Genomic DNA, 19,704 nt, shown 5'->3' with positions numbered 1-19,704 from the left:
AAGTTTTTGAAATGTCATCATAACTTAGAAAGTATATGGACCTAGTTCATGAAACTTGGACATAAAGTTCATCAAGTATTACTGAACATCCTGCATGAGTTTCACATCACATGACCAAGGTCAAAGGTCATTTAGGGTCAATGAACTTTGGCCAAATTGGGGGTATTTGTTGAATTACCATCATAACTTTGAAAGTATATTGGTCTAGTTCATAAAACTTGGACATAAGAGTAATCAAGTATCACTGAACATCCTGTGTGCATTTCAGGTCACATGACCAAGGTCAAAGGTCAATGAACTTTGGCCGTAATGGGGGTATCTGTCGAATTACCATCATAACTTTGAAAGTTTATGGATCTGACTCATGAAACTTGGACATAAGAGTAATCAAGTATCACTGAACATCCTGTGCGAGTTTCAGGTCACATGACAAAGGTCAAAGGTCAATGGATATTGGCCATGTTGGGGGTATTTGTTGAATTACCATCATAACTCTAAGTATATTGGTCTAGTTCATAAAACTTGGACATAAGAGTCATCATGCGAGTTTCAGGTCACATGAACACATTTAAGGTCATTGAACTTTGGTCATTTGAGAGGTAATTATTAGATTGCTGTCATAACTTTCAAAGTTTATAGATATAGTGTATAAAATTTGGATATAGGGGTAATCAAGTATCACTGACAAGTTTTAGGTCACATGATCAAGGTCCAATGTCAATGAACGTAGTATTGTATCATTATATGAATGGTGTTTTTTGTGAATAATTATTTAAATGTTGTTTTTTGTGAATAATTATTTAAATGGTGTTTTTCAAAGTCAGCACTGCTGCTGTATTGAATCGTGTGATGCAGGTGAGACTGCCAGAGGCATTCCACTTGTTTAGCCTTTTAGTGTTGGGTTTTTCCGGAGATTATAATTACTCATAATCAACTGCAGAACATAGTAGAATGAAAAATCACTTGAAGTTCAAGTAAATCCAAGAATTTGAGAGGTTCGAGTTCAAAATAAATTACGAGGTCTCTGCACACGTCTTTACACCTATGCCGCCATCAGGCACGGATCCAGGAGGGGGCCGAGCCGGCCCCGGCCCCCCCCCCTATTTTTTGACAACCTGCAGAAAAAAGTGAAGTCTTTAACTTGATAGAAACTATGAAAAACAGAAAAGAAAAGTAAGAAAGAGGTATTATACCCATGTGTAATTTACAGCCTCGTAACAGCCGGCCCGACCCCAAAAGGAAACGAAAAAGGTGAGGGGAAGAATTGGAAAATAGACTTTATATAAAAAATTTTGCTTCGCGCTCGCATTGCCTGCATAATGAATCCCATTCAAGAAGATAAAATGGCACTTAATATATCCAGTTCTGAAATCAATTTGCACACAATATTTCAGCTCGCACAATAAGCTTTCATTATTTTGCTTGATTTACACAAATTGTTAATATATATCAAAATTTTCAGCTTGCGCTGCGCGCTTGCATTGTTTGCTTTGTGAGATACCTATCCTCTTTGGAAATTCCTACCAAAATTTGTCAAAATGCTCCTTTATCATGTCAGTATATCAAAAAATTAAGCTTGTGCTTCGCGCTTGCATTTAATTGTTTTAGACACACAGCTTGTTCTTTATTTAAATAAAAACGCGCTTAGACTGTCCAGTTTTCAGGTCGGAATATCAAAAATTTTGAGCTCGCGCTTCGCACTCTCATTATTTAATTGGTGATACTTGTATCTCTTCATTAATCACTGAAAACAATTGAGTCCCTTTTCACATTACTATAATAAAATTTCGGCTCGCGCTTTGCACTCGCATTGTTTAGTTGGATACATTTCTTTGTTCATGATAACAAAAACTGCTCAGAATCTTCAGGTCTAAGGACATAAGATATCAAAGAATTTGAGCTCGCGCTTTGCGCTCGCATTATATATTAAGACCACATGAGATATCTTGTTTATAACAATAAAAATTAAATTAAAGGACAAGTCCACCCCAACAAAGAGTTGATTTGAATAAAAAGAGAAAAATCCAACAAGCATAACACTGAAAATTTCATCAAAATCGGATGTAAAATAAGAAAGTTATGACATTTCAAATTTTCGCTTAATTTCACAAAACAGTTATATGCACATCCTGGCTGGTATACAAATGAGGAAACTATGACGTCATCCACTCACTATTTCTTTTGTATTTTATTATGTCAAATATGAAATATTCTGATTTTCTCCTCATTGGCAAGTGATACAACGATTAATTCCTCCCTGAACATGTGGCATTATCATTGTTTAATACAATGTTTTAGTCATGTTGCTCCTTATTGTCAAATCTACAAAAAATGAAATATTGTATAATTCAAACAATAAAAAACAAAAGAAATAGTGAGTGATGGACATCATCGACTGACTCACCTAGTTGTGCATATCACTGTTTTGTGGAAAAAAAAACGAAACTTTAAAATGTCGTAACTTTCTTATTTTACATCCGATTTTGATGAAATTTTCAGCACTATGCTAGTTTGATTTTTTCTATAAATTTATTCAAGTCTGCCTTTTCCTGGGGTGGACTTGACCTTGAAAACTTCAGTCTTTAGTTCGGACTTCCCCCTGAAACCCCCTCCCCAAAAAAAAAAAAAAAATCAGATTATAGCGGCCAATCGAGAAAAATGTTGATGGCAATTCCATAGGTTGGTGGACATGAGCTCAATGTGTCTTTGTACTGTATAGCCCATCTGAACCGTAACGTGAGTAACCACTTTATCTGCACCCCTAGTAAAAACCATGTGTTCTTTATTTTTGAATTATATACAAAGTTTGTCTCCCTAATATACTTCTTTGAAATGGAAATAATCAACTTTCATAAAAGCCTTGTATGATGACACTTTTCACTTATGTCGACTTTTCATTTTATGCATATATGTCCAAATCATGTAACATGAGTAACCGACACATTTCAAAGATTTGCCAGGAGCTTAATAAAATTTCCCAAGTTTTGTTTTTATACAAAGGATAGTCAGACTGCGTACTTTGTTGTGATAAAGAGATGTTAAGTTCCTATCAATAATAATGGAGTTACAGCTCCAAGTATGAGTCAAGGTGTCTCCAAATGTAACGTAAGTAACTGTGGAATAGCCCTGATGAAAATAAAAGTTGGATCTGCCCCTGGCCATATTACTTAACATTTAACCAAGATCTACTGATACAGGTAGAGTGAGCATAAGCACGCCAGGGTACCTGGAAATCCAAGATGGCGTCCAAAATGGCTGCTATAGCCTAAAACTCACAATTTATCTAAAGATTACCTATTTCATTGTCTTTTATTTGGGTTTTATTCAATGGTGGTTTTATAAAGGGTCGAGTAGTAAATTGGGGCAAGTTACAAGGAGAGTCGGCGATCCACTATGTCCAAAAATCCAAGATGGCTTTCAAAATCCGAGTCTAAAATGGCTGTTGTTATCTAAAGCCCTAAAATATCCCCCTGGAAAATATGATATTGTGTCTAAGCAATGGTTTAAATGCTCAAGTAATTCGTTGGGACAATTTACAAGGACAGTCAGTGGTCCTGTATGTCCAAAAATCCAAGATGATTTGCAAACATGGAGTCTGAAGTGTCTGTCGTTAAGTTCAAACCGACACAGTTTGTTTAATAACCGCCTAGAGAATATGATTTTGGTGTATAACCTGTGGTTCGAAGGGTCAAATATTACATTGGGACAAGTTACAAGGACAGTCAGTGGTTCCAGTATGTCCAAAAATCCAAGATGGCTTCCAAACTTGGAGTTTACAATGACTTTTGTTACCAAATAACTGACATAGTTTGTTTAATATCCACCTGGGGTATATGATTTTTATGTTTAACCCATGGTTTAAAGGGTCAAGTAATACATTAGGGCAATTTGCAAGGACAGTCAATGGTCCACCAATGTCCAAAAATTAAAGATGGTTTCCAAAAAAATGGAGTCTGATATGGTTGTTGTTACCTAAAAACTGACATAGTTTGTTAATATCTGCCTGGGGTATATGATTATGTTGTCTAACCCTTTGTTTATAAAGGGTCCAGCAATAGAATAGGATAAGTTTAATACAGGGGCAGTCAATAATGTCCTTTATGTCCAAAAATTCAAGATAGTTTCATAAAAATGAGTCAAAGATGGCTGCTGTTAATAATGGACATAGTTCATTTAGGATCATAGAGATGTATACTAATCACGCTAGAGTGCGGAGTCGCCAAAGGCGCGCGTACTTAACGTCTGTGATTGCGCGGAGCATGGTCGGCCATTGCTCGATAGGTCTAGATTCGCAAAAGTACCCGGATGTACCCATAGCTCGTACGTTGTAACGCTGAGAAAAGGGATGCTGTCTCCGGCTTTTATCTTGAAGAAAGGAATCCAACCTCATTACAATTGAAAATATGAATGACAAATTGCATCTTAATAAACTATTAGTGTGATTACATGGGGATTCTGCTATTAATTTGTCTTTTTATCTGGATTCTCGGGATGAAATTCTCTATACAGTGCATTTACGATTACCTGCCACATGCCTATTAGGCCTATAGATAATAATAGATAACCATATTGATAATATGACATAAATAAGTAGAAAAAAAAAACATACAACATTAAAAGTAAATTTTGACAATCATTTCAAAAGACAGTGGATTAGCCCATCTTCTCTTGGCACATTCCTTCGTCCACATGATTCCGTGTTCTCATGACCAAATTGTTTATGATGGATATAATTTTTGTAATTTTAATTCATTTCAACTCTATTCGTTTCACTTCACTTCAATTAATTTTTTTTTCATTCAAACATTATACAAAAATATCGGATAGGCCCTACAATTTTACAGATGAACATTCTTATCTCGTAAAAAAACCCAGTAGGCCTATAAAATTGAGCATAAATGACCAACTGCATGAAACTTGCATTAATTTGTATGAAGTATATACTAGTTTTTTTAATGTAGGATGGGGGGTCGGGTGTCCGGACACTTTATATTTTTGAAGCCTTCTTTTTTGTCTTTGGATTACACAAAAAATATAAATTCAATAGTTGTAATCATCTTCTGTTTTGTTCTTTATAATATTTCCTAACATTTTGTACTAAAAATTGATGAAACTTCGCTTGTAATTAAAAAAAAAAAAAAGTGACTTTTTAAAATTGATCGTCCGGACACACAACCTGTCCGGACACACAACAACTGGGTATACAATAATTTGTATAAGTGTTTTGATCTTTGATTACTATTTTATTAGCAAGTATAGAGTATTTAAAGGGCATCTTATTAATTTTACTGATTTTTACATCATGGTGAGCCTCCCGTTACACCATCAATGGTAAAACTATATTGCATGGGTTTTCAGTGCTCTTGTTAATTTTCTTTCTCATAGGAACATGATAAATTCCCTAAATCTGCAGGCCTATATCGCACCGAAATTGAAGTGATTTAGAAAATATCTAGAATGTCTTTTTATTGTTTAAAAAGTTTTGCTTTTAATACCCTTCTCTTTAAGTTAGAATCGGTTTATTTTATTTGCTTTTTAGGGGGTGGGGTGTAATTAAAGTGACATACGCACCCAAGAAAATTCACAATCAAAATAAAAGTATACAAGTACAGGGGGCTCGACTGGACCCCTCCCTGACAGGTATCACTTGAGGTTAAAATTAGGATCACTCAACAGCCGACAATAATTGTAATATCTTATTTCAAGTATTTGTCAGTTTTACAATAGGCCTATTATTGCTTAATATGTTTGGCTTTTGTACTCACAATTTTGCAAAACTTTTTTTTATTTTAAGTTTTATTAAGTTTGCAATAGATGTATCTCTTTCAGGATATTGTTATCAATTGGTTTTATACACTCAGTTGTAGTAATCCCACTCCCGCTCTGTTTCTTCTCCTCTCCTTCCCAGCTCTCCTTAATTATTATTCGATCCTTGATTTATTCACATAATTTGTCCAATCAAAGGATCATAAACACCAGCGATATGTCAACAGAGTATTTCAGCCGATCAGCATATTATTTCAGCCGGGGGGATCAAGTCTAGATTTTCCAGAAAATCAAAGAGAAACTCTTTTATGTTGCGTTAAACACGCATTGTAATTTGTTTATCATGTTATTTGCAAGGCAATACTGTAAACATAATTTCCCCCATTAGACCTTCTGTACATTACAAAATTGTACAACTGCATGCGCGTTTTTTGCTGTCAACAAACTTTTCTACATTGACGTAAGAAAGTAATTAAAATGATCGGATGGTTGCCAACATTGGAAATCTAAATCATATAACTTATAGATTCATCAATTAACTGGACCAATGCGTAAATCATTTTCAAATATTATCAATAAAAAGTCATTTTTTATGACTCACGAGTTATTGAGATGACGGTTACATCGACGTTTAAACCCATGGGGAAAAGGAGTTATGCCCTATTCTGATTTCTATGTGTCGATCTAGTAACAATTATATTAAAAAATGAAGAAATAAATTATCAGCATCATGGTTATGCCTATAGGCCTACATGTTCTTTTTAATATCCCTTCCAAATCATTAGAAAATAAAAGTCATAAAAATTAATGTAGCGACCTATTGAAATGTTTAATATGACCAAAGCAAAAAACAATTGGGGATGTATCATTGGCCTGTATATGCGCTATTGATATTCCTATTATAGGCATTTTTGTTCTGGTTTTGTTAGATTTTTTGTTAATTTAAACTTTAATTCAGTATATTCAAAACTATTTAAATTTTCAATTTGCTTTCGCGCTCATATGTCATCATTTTGTTCCGTTTCTGTGCTATCACTGTACATGCCCCATATACTGTACGCGCATGGCAGGCTTCGAAGACCTATCGAGTAATGGCGGCCGGTCTCCGCGTAATCACAGCGATTTGACGAAGTACGCCCTCTAGCGTTATTAGTATATATCTCTATGTTTAGGATCCACCTGGGAGATGTGATTTTGGTGTCTACACCTGTACACTATGTTTTCAAGGGTTAAATGATACTTTATGATTAGTTACAATGGTATGAAGCAGTCCATTTTGCCTTAAACCTCAAAGATAGATTAAAAAATGCGTCAAAAATGATGTGTCCTGAAGTACTTATCAGCTTTTTAACGGTACTTTTAGGTAAAAAAGGTTTCTGTTTAGTTTTTTTTCTGGTTTTTACATATTGTTTGCACCACCGTCTAATTTTGTAACTAGTAACACTCATTTTTATGAGCCTTAAAACATAGCACAGACACCAAAAATAATGGTTCTACATGGGATAACATACTTATTGCCATTTTTGTATCACTGGTGGCCAATTTGAATGCAATTATGCGAGCCTTCTTCAATTTTTGACAAAATGGACAACAGCCTATTAACCGAAATGATTTGACCCTTGAAATCATGGGAAAGATATCTTTAGGTAGACAGCATAATGCACTTTGCATCCATTTTTTTAAAGAAACAGCAACCATTTTTGAAATGATGAATTTTTTGTCAATCTGCACCACTGACAAACCTTGAAACTTTTCAATGTATATTTTTTTCCCTTGGAACCATTTTTTTTTTTTTTCGAAGACCCCAAAATTATGTTTATCAGGTGGATATTATATCAATTTTGACTATTTCAAAGTTACAATGTCCTTATAGATGCCATTTTGTAAGGTCCTCTTGATTCTCTGACACACTCACTGACTATCTTGTAAACGTGTCCTGATGCATTTTTGCCTTGAAAGCTTTTTAATATAAACTAATTTGCTGAAGCTGCAGCAAGCAATAGATTATTTTCTTCAATTTTTGGAGTTGATAGTACAACAACTGCCGTTTGGGACGCCATCTTGGATTTCCAGGTACCCTGGGCGACTTTTTTTTTGTTTAACTATAACCTGTCTCAATAGATTTTGTTTAACCCTGAAATGTTCATGAAATAGATACTTATACCCTAAAAGTTATGACATTTCAAAAACTTATCCTTGGGTTAAGATTTGATGTTGACTTCGCCGCGTCAAACTTATTGCCGCCGTCGGAAAGGCGACGTCCATATATCTTGCTTTTGCTATGCAGGCGAGGAAAAAAACGGCGAACATTGAGTTAAATTTATGATGTGATTTTGCCAGCATCGCCCAAAAATTATCAAACATTTGGCCAAATTATTTTTCAATCAGCAGCTGTGAATCACGGCAGCCATCTTGGAATCAAAGATGGCTGACGAATCAATCAGATGCTTTATGTTTGCAACCCTGGGTATCAAAAATATAGCATAGACCCTAATTTCTGAAATACAATCACCTTTAAAAATTGTTTAATAGGGGAAACCGCATTCAAAATGCTGCCATTTTGTTTTTTGCCAATTTGACGATGAACACGTCGGAATCAAGTTTGGCAAACAGCATTTTTGGATTCAGCACCCCTGAATTACCTTACAACGATTGATAAATCAGCATTAACACAAAATGCCTAAAGAACTTTTTCTGAGCACATTTTATAAAATCAGGGGGGTGTTTCACAAAGATTTAAGTATGACTTAAATCGCACTTAAATGCCGACGCGTATCTGAAATACAACGCGCAATCTAAGTGATCAGTACGCAGTAGGGCGCGCCCTCTTTGCATGATCTGACCAATGAGGTGATGTCTTTTATAACGCACGCAACTACAGGCATTTAAGTGCGACTCTAAGTCATACTTAAATCTTTGTGAAACACCCCCCTGGACCTGACTATATATGAAAAAACAAGGTTTGGTCAATTTTCTATGGGGCCTATCCTGGACTATAAGACCCCTGTTACACATGCGTCGGCTTTCAAAGCCGGCCCCGGAGGCGGCCTCACGCCTGCAATTTGAAGCCGCCTCAAAATCATCAAACCCCTGTTACACATAGTCTCGGGCCCGCAATTTTGCGTCTACACATAGGCCGGCCTCACGTCGCCTTTTCACGAGCTGACGTTGGGGCGCACTTCATGTAAACAAACGCTTAATATTTTCGCGCGGTTTGCAGGTCTTTTTAATTGCATTGGATCTCATCGACATCGCGACCGATCCGTACACATATCTTACCTCCATATTTTGTTTATATAATTGCATTATGAAGGTTAAGAATATCGTAACTATTATTTCTGATCGAAGGAGGGAATTTCGACGTGCTCAAAAAAGGCGATTCCGGGAGTTTGAAGCACGTCGTCGGCGAGTACGGTACTATTTTTTGTTATGTGCTATAACGTTTGCCTGCACCGTGGAAAGGAGTGTGTGGATGAAGGAGCGATCTGGACATTTCTGGGAGAGGATAGTGGAAGGGAGATTCACGGCAAGAGATTTTCGTGAAAATTTCCGTGTGAACAAGTCGACATTTGATTTTCTGTGTGGTGAGCTAGCACCGGCTATTCGTCGCCAAAACACACGATGGCGTAAAGCAGTTTGTGTCAGAAAGAGAGTTGCCATAACTCTGTGGCGTTTATCCACAAACTGCGAGTATCGAACAATCGGGCATCTTTTTGGGGTAGCGAGATGTACCGCCAATGTCATCGTCAACGACACCTGCCTTGTAATTGTACAAGAACTAATGAGAAGATATATTACCTTTCCTTCTGGAGATAGATTACGGGCAACTGTTCAGGGGTTCGAGGACATGGGGTTTCCCCAAGTTGCAGGTGCCATTGATGGAACCCATATCCCTATAATTGGACCTGTTAATTACCATGCTGATTATCATAATCGAAAGGGATGGTACTCTGTCATTCTCCAGGCAGTTTGTGACCATAAGTACATGTTCACAGATATCATGGTAGGATGGCCAGGACGCTGCCACGATGCCCGGGTGCTGGCAAACTCTTCTTTTCACCGAAGAGCGGAAAATGGAGAACTGCTTCCAAATGTACGTTTACTTTTAAATCTAATTTATAAAACTTGAATTAAATTTCATTTTATTATTAAAGATTTAAGCCACAAAAGATTATGATAGACTACAATCATTTAAAATCTCATAGATCTACAAGTCAATAGTAACATGCACATTTCATTTTTTTAAAGGGATAATATAAACAAAGGATTTAAAACAATAAATAAACCTAGAGAAATCAAGCCTAGAATAAGGGTAGATCTTCTTTTAAAATTTCATAAGTAATAATAGGCTACCATTAGTTTGCTCCACCTATTCATCTAAAAACACTGAGGTTTGTGTGATTTTGATATTTCATCAGCAGGGCCATAGCCAGTGTTTGATGTTTGGGGGGCACATACATGTAATTGATCAACGTCCTGGGGAGGGGTCTATAAGGATGGGTGTGTGATCTTGGGGGGGGGGGGCACGTGCCCCCCCCCCCCTGGCTACGGGCCTGCATGTTCATCAGCATGATCAATGTGTATTTTAATGAATTAATTTTAATATATATTTTTCTAAACATCTTCATGATATTAAAATAGACCTCTACTTAGTATTGATGTTATTAATATTATTAAATGATTATATTTCATTATTATCATTTTCAATACATTGTTTTTGACCAGATGACAAGAAACATCAATGGCCAAGATGTTCCGCTGATGATACTTGGGGACCCTGCCTACCCACTGCTGCCATGGCTAATGAAAGGTTTTGCCGATAATGGTCGTCTGACTGAAGATCAGACTAACTTTAACTACAGGCTCAGCAGGGCGAGAATGGTCATCGAAGGTAGTTTTGGTAGACTGAAGGGGCGATGGAGATGCTTATTGAAGCGCAATGACAGCGCTCTTGAGAACGTAACTAATATTGTTGGAGCGTGTTGTACCTTGCATAACCTTTGTCAGATGCAGTCCGATGAGCCAGATGACGAGTGGCTTGATGTTGCTCATGAATTACGAGAGTTTCAGCCACCTTGTCCTTTGCCAAATCAAAGGCCTGCACCATCAGCATCTGTAGTGCGTGATGCTCTTGTTCAGTATGTTAGGTAACTTTTTTTATGCATTTCTTCAACCACTGTTAATGATATTCCACAGGTGTAAACAGAGCCTCAAATGAACTCATTCATTCGGTTAGTCAATGACCCCCCCCCCCCCCAACCCCCGCCCTCATGATTGAAAATGTTATGTAGCCTCTGTTTTGTAATGTAAAACAGTTATCAAGAATAGAGTTTTCTCTCTTGGACATTTCTCTTTGTTTTTCCTTTTTAATTATTAATTTATGTTAATCATTCATAATAGACTATTGAGAAAATGCAAATCTGTTATTTTTTTATAATCCATTTTAAAGTAGATGGTTGGCCTTTTTGTAATGAATAATCTTTTTTTTTTTTAATAATATGCTTTTATTTCACCAAGTCATTTGTTTCATATTTTACTATACAGAGTGATGAAAAAGTAGTAAATTTAAGGTAGGCCTATGGCAGATAAGATTATCAGGGCCAGAAGATTGTCAATTAATTAGAATGATTTTTTTTTCTTCTTTGTATCAGTCTCTTTCCCAATCCATGGATACAGTAAGACTGGGTTTATGTTATTGTCAACCATAGCTGGGGGCTTTAGGTATGCATAGCAGAGGTTAATGTATGCACTGACATAGCAATGCATCTGACCAGTAGCATAGCACACTGCAATCTTCTTTTCATCTTGTGTTTCTTCCCTGTTATGACTGACATAAGTTTAAGTGTTTTAAAACCGAATATTCAAATTCAAATTCATTTGCCTATATGATCTACAAGTGATGAACACATTTTAACCATCTTATCCTGTGCCCATTCAAAAGCCAGTTTTGTGTTATGTTATTTCATTTGAGGTAAAATGCAGTTGTATTGTTATTTTTTCAAGCAAATATAGTGCCAGAAGCATTATTTTTTTTCTTGTTGTCCATGTGACTTTCTTGCTATTTCATCAATGCGATAATTTATATCAATCATTAATCTTAAAAGATGCACTTTAAACTTGACACCAGCATGCCTCATCATGGGAAGATGAATTAATTTTGTTTAGGGTTATGTAGGTCAAAGGACACAGAGGTTAATACACATGAAACATTACCTATTTGTAGTTCTTTTATCATAATATCTTGTACTATTTGCTTCTTGTATTCAATGTGCTAACAAGTATTCATTTGGAGAGGAATTTCAAACAAAGGTTACAGAGGTAAATGTATAATGTATATAAAACAATACCAGATAAACATGATTTATCTTCAAACCCATGTGGATAAGTAGTAATTGCTTGGGGGCAGGCGCAAGTGGTCATTATCTCTTTAGCTATGTGATTATATTGGATTGTATTCAACCACTATGAAATAGCTGTTTTGTACATATATGTCGTTTTTTCTTCTCTAACCACTTTTAGTTCAAAATTGTTAGGTATTTTCTGTGTATATGTTAAATACAACATGCCTCCGATAATGAATAAAAAGAAGAAAAAACATCAAGAATTCAGCTAAGGGTCTATCCTATTATTTCTGTATTATAACACTCTAAAAGCAAACCAATCTAAATTGGAATCAAATGGGGACATATTTGTTTCTATTCTTATTTAGAATAGATTCTATTCATCTTTTTCCTTCAGATTCTCTTCAATTCTGAGAATTTGAATAGAAACTAATATGTCCCCATTTGATTCCTATTCATATTTGATTAGTTTGTTTAGAAAACACATTAAGTACATGTCAGTGGCAGACACAGAAATCTTGGGGGGGGGGGGGTACCCCAGGTGTTATAGTTTGTCTTGTTGATGTCCATTTTTTTCTGGGGGGGGGGGGCTGGAACATGTATCATTGTCCATTTAACATTGTAGAATCAAAAGGTAATATTTTTTATTTAAAAAAAATTTAAACAAATTATGAAGTATAAAGATACAGAATTTAAACAAAAAGTTTCATAGTACATGTACCAAAAAGGCAATTTAGGTCACTATATTACAACATTATTTTGACTGACATGGGGTGTAATATAGAATTTTGTTGGGCCTGTAAATGCTTAAATATTCCAAGAGGGACTATTTTTCTGCAAAGCATGTAGTGTTTGGAAAATGTGATGTTTTCCAAAGAGGAGAAATTAATACCCGAGATGCCAAGATATGTTATCTTTCAACTCTTGCAAGATGACATATGGCACCTCTATTATTATATTCTCTTAGGATTAAATCACACTTTCCTTGACTCTATAAGCTTTGCAAATACATGTATATATAAGATAGTCTTTTTTGTTAAAGAGCCGATTTGCTTTGAACGATCAAAATAACATCCATATTTTGTTTGCATTGTTTCGCAAATCCCCATGAAAAGCATGCTCAGCCAATCATTTGACTGGATCTAGGTAGACAATGTATTAACAGAGGTAAAGGTATAGGGTTAGGTCACACATGCAATCAGGCAAGAAGACTGGAAATATACCAAACAAATTATTTATTATTCAGAGAATAATGAACACGTACATAAAAAGTAAAACATAAAAGTGCAATATTTGCATAATGCATTCACAAAGTGCAATTTTCTTTACATAGTAACTGAAAAGTTATAAAATATACCACAATTATGTCCTGAGTTTAAATTAGTTGGCACTATCGAAAGGCAGACTTTGGTAACGTTTTATTGCCAATATACAGTTTCTTTCTTAATAAATACAAAGAAAAGGGGGGAAAAGTTTTTGAAAAGTACTGCAAATGCAATGATGACAAACAAAAATGTAGACATGTGTGATAAAATAGCAAATAGACTTTGAAACTTTGTGTGAATGCATATGTATATAACCCATCTTATACATGTAATTGCAAGATAACAAGTACTGACAAAAACAAACAGTTAAAAAATATAATACTTTACACTTTCAAGTTGTGACTCAACTTTCTTTGGCAATATCACATTGGTACAAAATGAGGGTTGGCAGCGTTTGATATAGATCTTATTTAAGAACAATAAAACATAGTCATTTGAAAGGTATGTATATAATAGAAGATCAAAATAAAAATGGAATGTTTATATATATATACTGTATATGTACAAAAGTTCACATGTAGAAATGTGTGCTTAAATAGCAAACAGACTTTGTAACTTTGTGTGAATGCATATACCTGTTTTATACATGTACAGAAATTGCAAGATAACAAGTACTAACAAAAAGAGCAGTTAAAAAATATAATACTTTACACTTTCAAGTTGTGACTCAACTTTCTTTGGCAATATCAAATTGGTACAAAATGAGGGCTGGCAGCATTTGATATAGATCTTATTTAAGAACAATAAAACAGTCATTCGAAAAGGTATGTATATAATAGAAGACAAAATAAAAATGGAATGTTTATATATACTGTAGATGTACAAAAGTTCACATGTAGAAATGTGTGCTTAAATAGCAAATAGACTTTGTAACTTTGTGTGAATGCATATGTATATAACCTGTTTTATACATGTACAGTAATTGCAAGATAACAGGTACTGACAAAAATGAGCAGTAAAAAGATATAATACTTTACACTTTCAAGTTGTGACTCAACTTTCTTTGGCAATATCAAATTGGTACAAAATGAGGGTTGGCAGCGGTTGATATAGATCTTATTTAAGAACAACAATAAAACATAGTCCATTCAAAAGTTATGCATAGAATAGAAGAAAAAATAAAAATGAATGTTTATATACAGATGTACAAAAGTTCCAATAGCAAGTAAATGGTTACTTGATGTAAAAAAGAACTACATAAAAACAAAGTTATATGTTTATAAAAATCTATAAGTGCTAAGAACAAAAAGTACTAACATCTACAATTTACATGTAAATTCCCTTGCCCTTGGCAATGATTCTGGCAGCACTGAGATGGATGGCTAAGTAAAAACAAGGGTTTCAGCATGGCAAGAGTACAGGTGAATGATATGCAGCAACAAGTACTGAGGAAAGAAATTGTGATGAACAAAAATCCTGAAAAGTGTCATCTCATATGACAAATACATGTTTACCACCGTGGGAATTCCAAACACACACACTCCTCCACTTGAAGAATGCATTATGTTTGTAACAATTACAGTGGAGTGTAATCGTGATTGTAGGGCCAGGAATTTGGAGACCGCTCTGGACCGGACTGGGAGTTGTTTCCCTGTTGCTGCCACATTGAAGTTGACGACTGCCGCATACCAGCCATTAAGGCCTGAAGCATTTGGAGTTGATGCTGTCTATCACGTTCTTTTTCTTGCTCTCTATGCTCCCTCTCTTCTCTTCTCCTCCTCTCCTTCTCCTCTAGTTTTTTTTCTTCAGTACGCTGTGCCTTCATTAGGAGCTCACGCTCCCACTCCATTTGGCGCTGCATGAACCGATCCTCCCTAGCATTGAAGGCATTTGTACTGTCCTCCTCCAGTGTCTTTATCTCCTTGGCTATCAGTCCGAAGGACTCCTGCAGCTTTGATTTCTTCCGCTTTTCCCCTGTTATGAAGTAGGTAGTATAAAATACATCGTAAATAAAAAAAAATCAATCAAATGTGATAGCGGTAAGAAAGGTATACAATCATTTTATTTCTTTCAACTTGTTACACACATACTTTTCTGTATTTGACATAAGGCATGCAATATCACACTTCTAATAGCTAATACAACAAATCAAGTGAGAAAACCTTGAGTTGCAAAAAAAAATCATACTGCATGAAAGCAACATCAACGGGATGTAAAAGGCCCCTTTTCTTGAAAATTTGCTGAATCGAATTCAAATATCATATGAACTATAAATAAGCAAATGTATGGAAACAATCTGTTTATATTACCAGTTGCCTTACGTCCATTAGCAGATGATGTTGAAGGTCCCTCTAGATCCTCCGGTGGAAAATTGCCAACTAAAGAAAATGAGGGATAGAAAAGCGATTACAATAAGTGACTACAATAATAAACATTTCATTTTTATGCATAAAATGAAGGGGAACTAATTTTTATGTTGTTATGTGTCACTGAAGTAAAAACATTTTAAAACAAAGGCTAACTTTCAATACATTTTTATTTTATTAAATTCAAATCAGTTCCTTTCATATTACTCAGTATAAAATGATACATCAAGACAATATAATGATACCAATAATGTTTATTTTAAATGCTCACACTGAGAGGGTAAGAGCCAAAAAGGATTAGTCTTTATAATTACACATGTATATACAAATAAACATGTATATGTGATTACAAATGAAAAAAGGAAGAGGAATCCTTTACCCAATTCTGTTGGTGCTTCCACATCATTTTCCTCCAGTTCATCATCCGTTATACTTCTATCTTCTTCGGCTCCATCCTCCTCCTCCTCTCTCGGCAGTGAATCAGAGTCCACCGAGTCTAGCGACTCAGATTGATCCTCCTCCTCTGGTTGCGACGCCAGAATGGCAACTGGTGCAGTCTCTGGTCTGCCCCCAAAGATCTCCTGCAGTTCGCTATAGAATTTACATGTAATTCTCCCCCTGCCTGATCGATTGTTATTGTCCTCCGTCTTTCGGAAGGACGCTCTTAGTTGTTTAATTTTCCGCTTGATTTGGTCCTCTGCCCTTTCGAACCCCCTTTCTTTCATCAATTGGCATATCTTACGAAATACCGTTTTGTTCCTTACTGTGCCATCCATCTGTTCTTGAATGTTTTTCTCCCGCCAAATATTCAGGAGGCACAGCGTCTCCACATCTTCCCACAGACTCCCTCTCCCTGTTGGTGCCATTTTGATCTAAAATGAGAGAACAAATACAAATACAAATTAATAATGGTAACCACAAAGATTACGATGTGGTAAAATTATTATATAAAATTATGTGTAACATCTATTAATCACCTTTTAGGATTTTTGATCTTGTCAACAACTTCTCTTGTCAGGGGACAGTTGACATGAATATCATCAAAAATTCAAATTTAATGATTCAGATTGATCGACCACCTAGATATATGAAGGCCCTTCTCCCCCTGCTATGTAACATTTGATGATCGATGGACAAATTATTCCGCTAAAGTTCCATATGTACCCATCACTAAAATTGAATAAAACAATTGAAAAATATGGGTATGACTTAGAATGACATAACTAATATAAATAAAGTATACAAAATATGGGAAATCACTTTCTAAAATAACTATCTAGAAATCCATATAGTATACAAAATATGGGAAATAATATTCTAAAAATCTATCAAGTCCATCAAGATAAACTCCTACAGCTCGGCAACTAACACGTGGCCAGCCGCTGATCTCTGAATACCGGTGGAAGAAGAACTTATTCATACTTTATTTACAAGTTTCTTTTGTTATCATATCACGTGTTAATCTGTTAATGTATACAATTTTTAATACAATTTGCTTCTAGTGATAATTTTAGAGACGGTTTAATGATCATTTAGAGATGGTAGGCCTAGAGTGTTAATTATAGAGACAGTTAATACTATAATAGTAAGGTACGCAGAGTCTGTTACAGCTAGGGTTAGGGTTCGCAGACCCCGGCGTCCATCCTAGAGTACGCGGCCTCCTGATGACTTTGGTTGGTTAGGGATAGGACTTCGAAGTTAGAGTTGTGTATATTATTGTACTGTAATCTGTATTAACATTGTTTTATGCACTCACCGCTAGAATCTACTTATTTTAGTCTACTTCTTTTTTGTGGGGATTTTACAGGCAGACACTATTTTATATGTAGATCTAGACCCTACTCATTTGTTTCAATGTCTAGCGACATATTTCATGTCCAATTTCTGACTATGTGCGACTCCGACTGAGTGGATTATTGGCATTTGAAATAATTAATGGCAATTGTCTAGTTTCATGTCTCATGGCCTGGCCTGCCCCTGGCCATGCCTTCAAAATCAAAGTTAAATACTTCATCAAGTTCATGCCTCATGATCATGATGACTTTGTTTGAGGCATAAGATGATGTATTAACTCTGACAGTCTGACTCCGAGTCTGATGATGATGAGTCATAATTTCATAATCATATGAGAAAAATTATGACGGCTCATGATGTATGGCACTCCTGTCCAGGCTATTGTTTTTAGTCTGTCTATTAGTATTGATAAATTATCATCGCCAACAAAAAAATAATGATCATTCTTCAGATGGTGCAATCACAGTAGCGATGTATTTAAAAACATCGAAATAAACAGGAAATGATCAGACGATCGAAAATCATAATTCCCAAACCCACAGAAATATAGGGATGGGACTGAATTACAAGTCACCATCACTCATCAGTTCTGTTCGGAGAAAATACCAGGAATAAACGGTTTAAACTTTTAGCCCACCAGTACAGAATATGTCGTGTCTTAGTGCAGGCTGCTGGATATGAGGAAATTAAAATTTAAAGCAATAAATGATGAAAAACAATGTAATTTTACGCTCGGGGCGAGGCTTACCTATAATATATACTGCATGCCTGGTCCAAATGGCAAAAGCGCGCCCGGCCGATGCATTGTTGATGATGACAGGTCGCGTCACTTCCGCTTATAAGCCGGCGCCGAGTCCACTTTGGTGTTACACCTACCGATTGCGGGACTGAGTCCGGACTCGGGCCGGCCTCAAACCACATCCAGAGGTGGACTGAGTCCACCTGGCCTCAGTCCGGCCTCAGTCCGGCTTTTCAAAAAAAGTTGATGTTACACATACGTCGAGCCGCCTCCGGGGCCGGCCTCAGTCCACTTGCAAACGTATGTGTAACAGGGGTCTAAGTTTCAGGCTGTAAAAACAGTGTGTAGGTTTTGACAGTGATGGGGATTTGTGAGAAATTTCACACCTGTGTCATGGACAATCAAATATTAAGCAGATAATACTGTTGGCCATGATTATAAAATCCAGCATGTTTTGGAATTTGTAAATGAATGATTCATGTTTAATCATGTAGGTCACTCAAAGTTCACTTTAAGTCTCGAAATCCCTTCAGCTGGTTTCAAGGGGGAAATTAAGAAATAGACCTTTTCCTGTACCTGTAGCAGGGGGGTAAATTAATGTGTCATATAGTTGAATAAGAACTTACACATAAGATAAACAGGGGGATGGAGTGTTGTTTTGAAACTTTTGAATAACAATCTTTATTCCTATCCTTTCATTCTAATCTAATGATTTTGTTTTTATATTGAATCCTGAACGTGATTAGTCCAAAACACGGTTCCGTCCATGCTTAATTTTATTTAAACGACGTTTCAAAACGCCGATCAGAAACTCACAAAAGGTGCGTTTGTAAACGTCGTTTGACCAGAATCAGGCTTTCTGGAGAAGTATAAACAGAACCACGATCGTAAACGTGTTTAAATGACGTCATTTGGTACATGCTCCCGGGGAGATGAAAATCCGCGGGCAAATACAGTTGAATGGTTCTGTACCTCCACCGAATTACCTCTCAACTCCCTGGTTTTAATAATGACCAATGTACATTTGCATGAGTTAATATTAAATTATGTACTGTCACTATCACGATGAATGTTGAGGGATTCGGTACATGAGTTATGATGAGGAGACATTGCTGAGCCAGAAGCCCTGCAGTAGCAACAACAAATTGATGTCTCATTATTATTTTCTTATGTAGGCCCTAACTGTACGTACTTTATTTTGTCTAACTATTATCCTCACCATTATATGGCCATGTCAAGTAGCTCCATGCAATACTAAAAGATTGGAAATTGTTCAAAGTTGAAATACTAGTCGACCATAACAACACTCGGAAAATTTTTTTCGAAAAAGGGCGCACCCAATTTGACCTCGCTTTCCTGCTCAACGAAAATTATGATCCAAAGCCAGCTGCAGATTGCGAATTCGCCTCTGAAAAATGAAGCATAAACAGCAC

The 19,704-nt window shown here is 35.9% G+C and overlaps 1 protein-coding gene and 1 long non-coding RNA gene across 3 annotated transcripts; one reads left to right on the top strand and one right to left on the bottom strand.

The window, feature by feature from the left end:
• Window positions 1-8,984: 8,984 nt before the first annotated feature.
• On the top strand, window positions 8,985-12,370 carry LOC135153703 (uncharacterized). Its single transcript, XR_010293213.1, has 2 exons — window positions 8,985-9,859; window positions 10,492-12,370. It is a non-coding gene; the product is annotated as an uncharacterized LOC135153703 (long non-coding RNA).
• Window positions 12,371-13,325: 955 nt separating this feature from the next.
• On the bottom strand, window positions 13,326-18,595 carry LOC135153702 (trichohyalin-like). Of its 2 annotated transcripts, XM_064097749.1 has the most exons (4): window positions 18,281-18,592; window positions 16,118-16,610; window positions 15,682-15,750; window positions 13,326-15,346 (listed from the first exon to the last, which is right to left on the bottom strand). In XM_064097749.1, exons 2-4 carry the CDS (start codon window positions 16,602-16,604, stop codon window positions 14,949-14,951), a joined length of 954 nt encoding a protein of 317 aa, XP_063953819.1. In that variant the 5' UTR covers window positions 16,605-16,610; window positions 18,281-18,592; the 3' UTR covers window positions 13,326-14,948. The 2 variants fall into 2 exon arrangements, with proteins under 2 accessions (XP_063953819.1, XP_063953820.1); XM_064097750.1 differs by having other exon boundaries at window positions 16,118-18,595.
• Window positions 18,596-19,704: the final 1,109 nt, after the last annotated feature.

The sequence above is a fragment of the Lytechinus pictus genome, chromosome 3 (assembly GCF_037042905.1).
Source record: "Lytechinus pictus isolate F3 Inbred chromosome 3, Lp3.0, whole genome shotgun sequence".
NCBI lineage: Eukaryota > Metazoa > Echinodermata > Echinoidea > Temnopleuroida > Toxopneustidae > Lytechinus > Lytechinus pictus.
Note: the sequence above shows the minus strand (reverse complement) of the source record. Positions and strands in the feature narration are given on the sequence as shown.

Bases quoted from the DNA above. Each gene is read 5' to 3' on its own strand.
- LOC135153702 (XM_064097750.1), bottom strand. From the start codon at position 16,604: ATGGCACCAACAGGGAGAGGGAGTCTGTGGGAAGATGTGGAGACGCTG. The intron at 15,751-16,117 runs GTAAAGGATTCC...CATTTTCTTTAG, and splicing joins GGAAGCACCAACAGAATTGG to TTGGCAATTTTCCACCGGAG. The intron at 15,347-15,681 runs GTAATATAAACA...ACTTCATAACAG, and splicing joins TAATGGACGTAAGGCAACTG to GGGAAAAGCGGAAGAAATCA.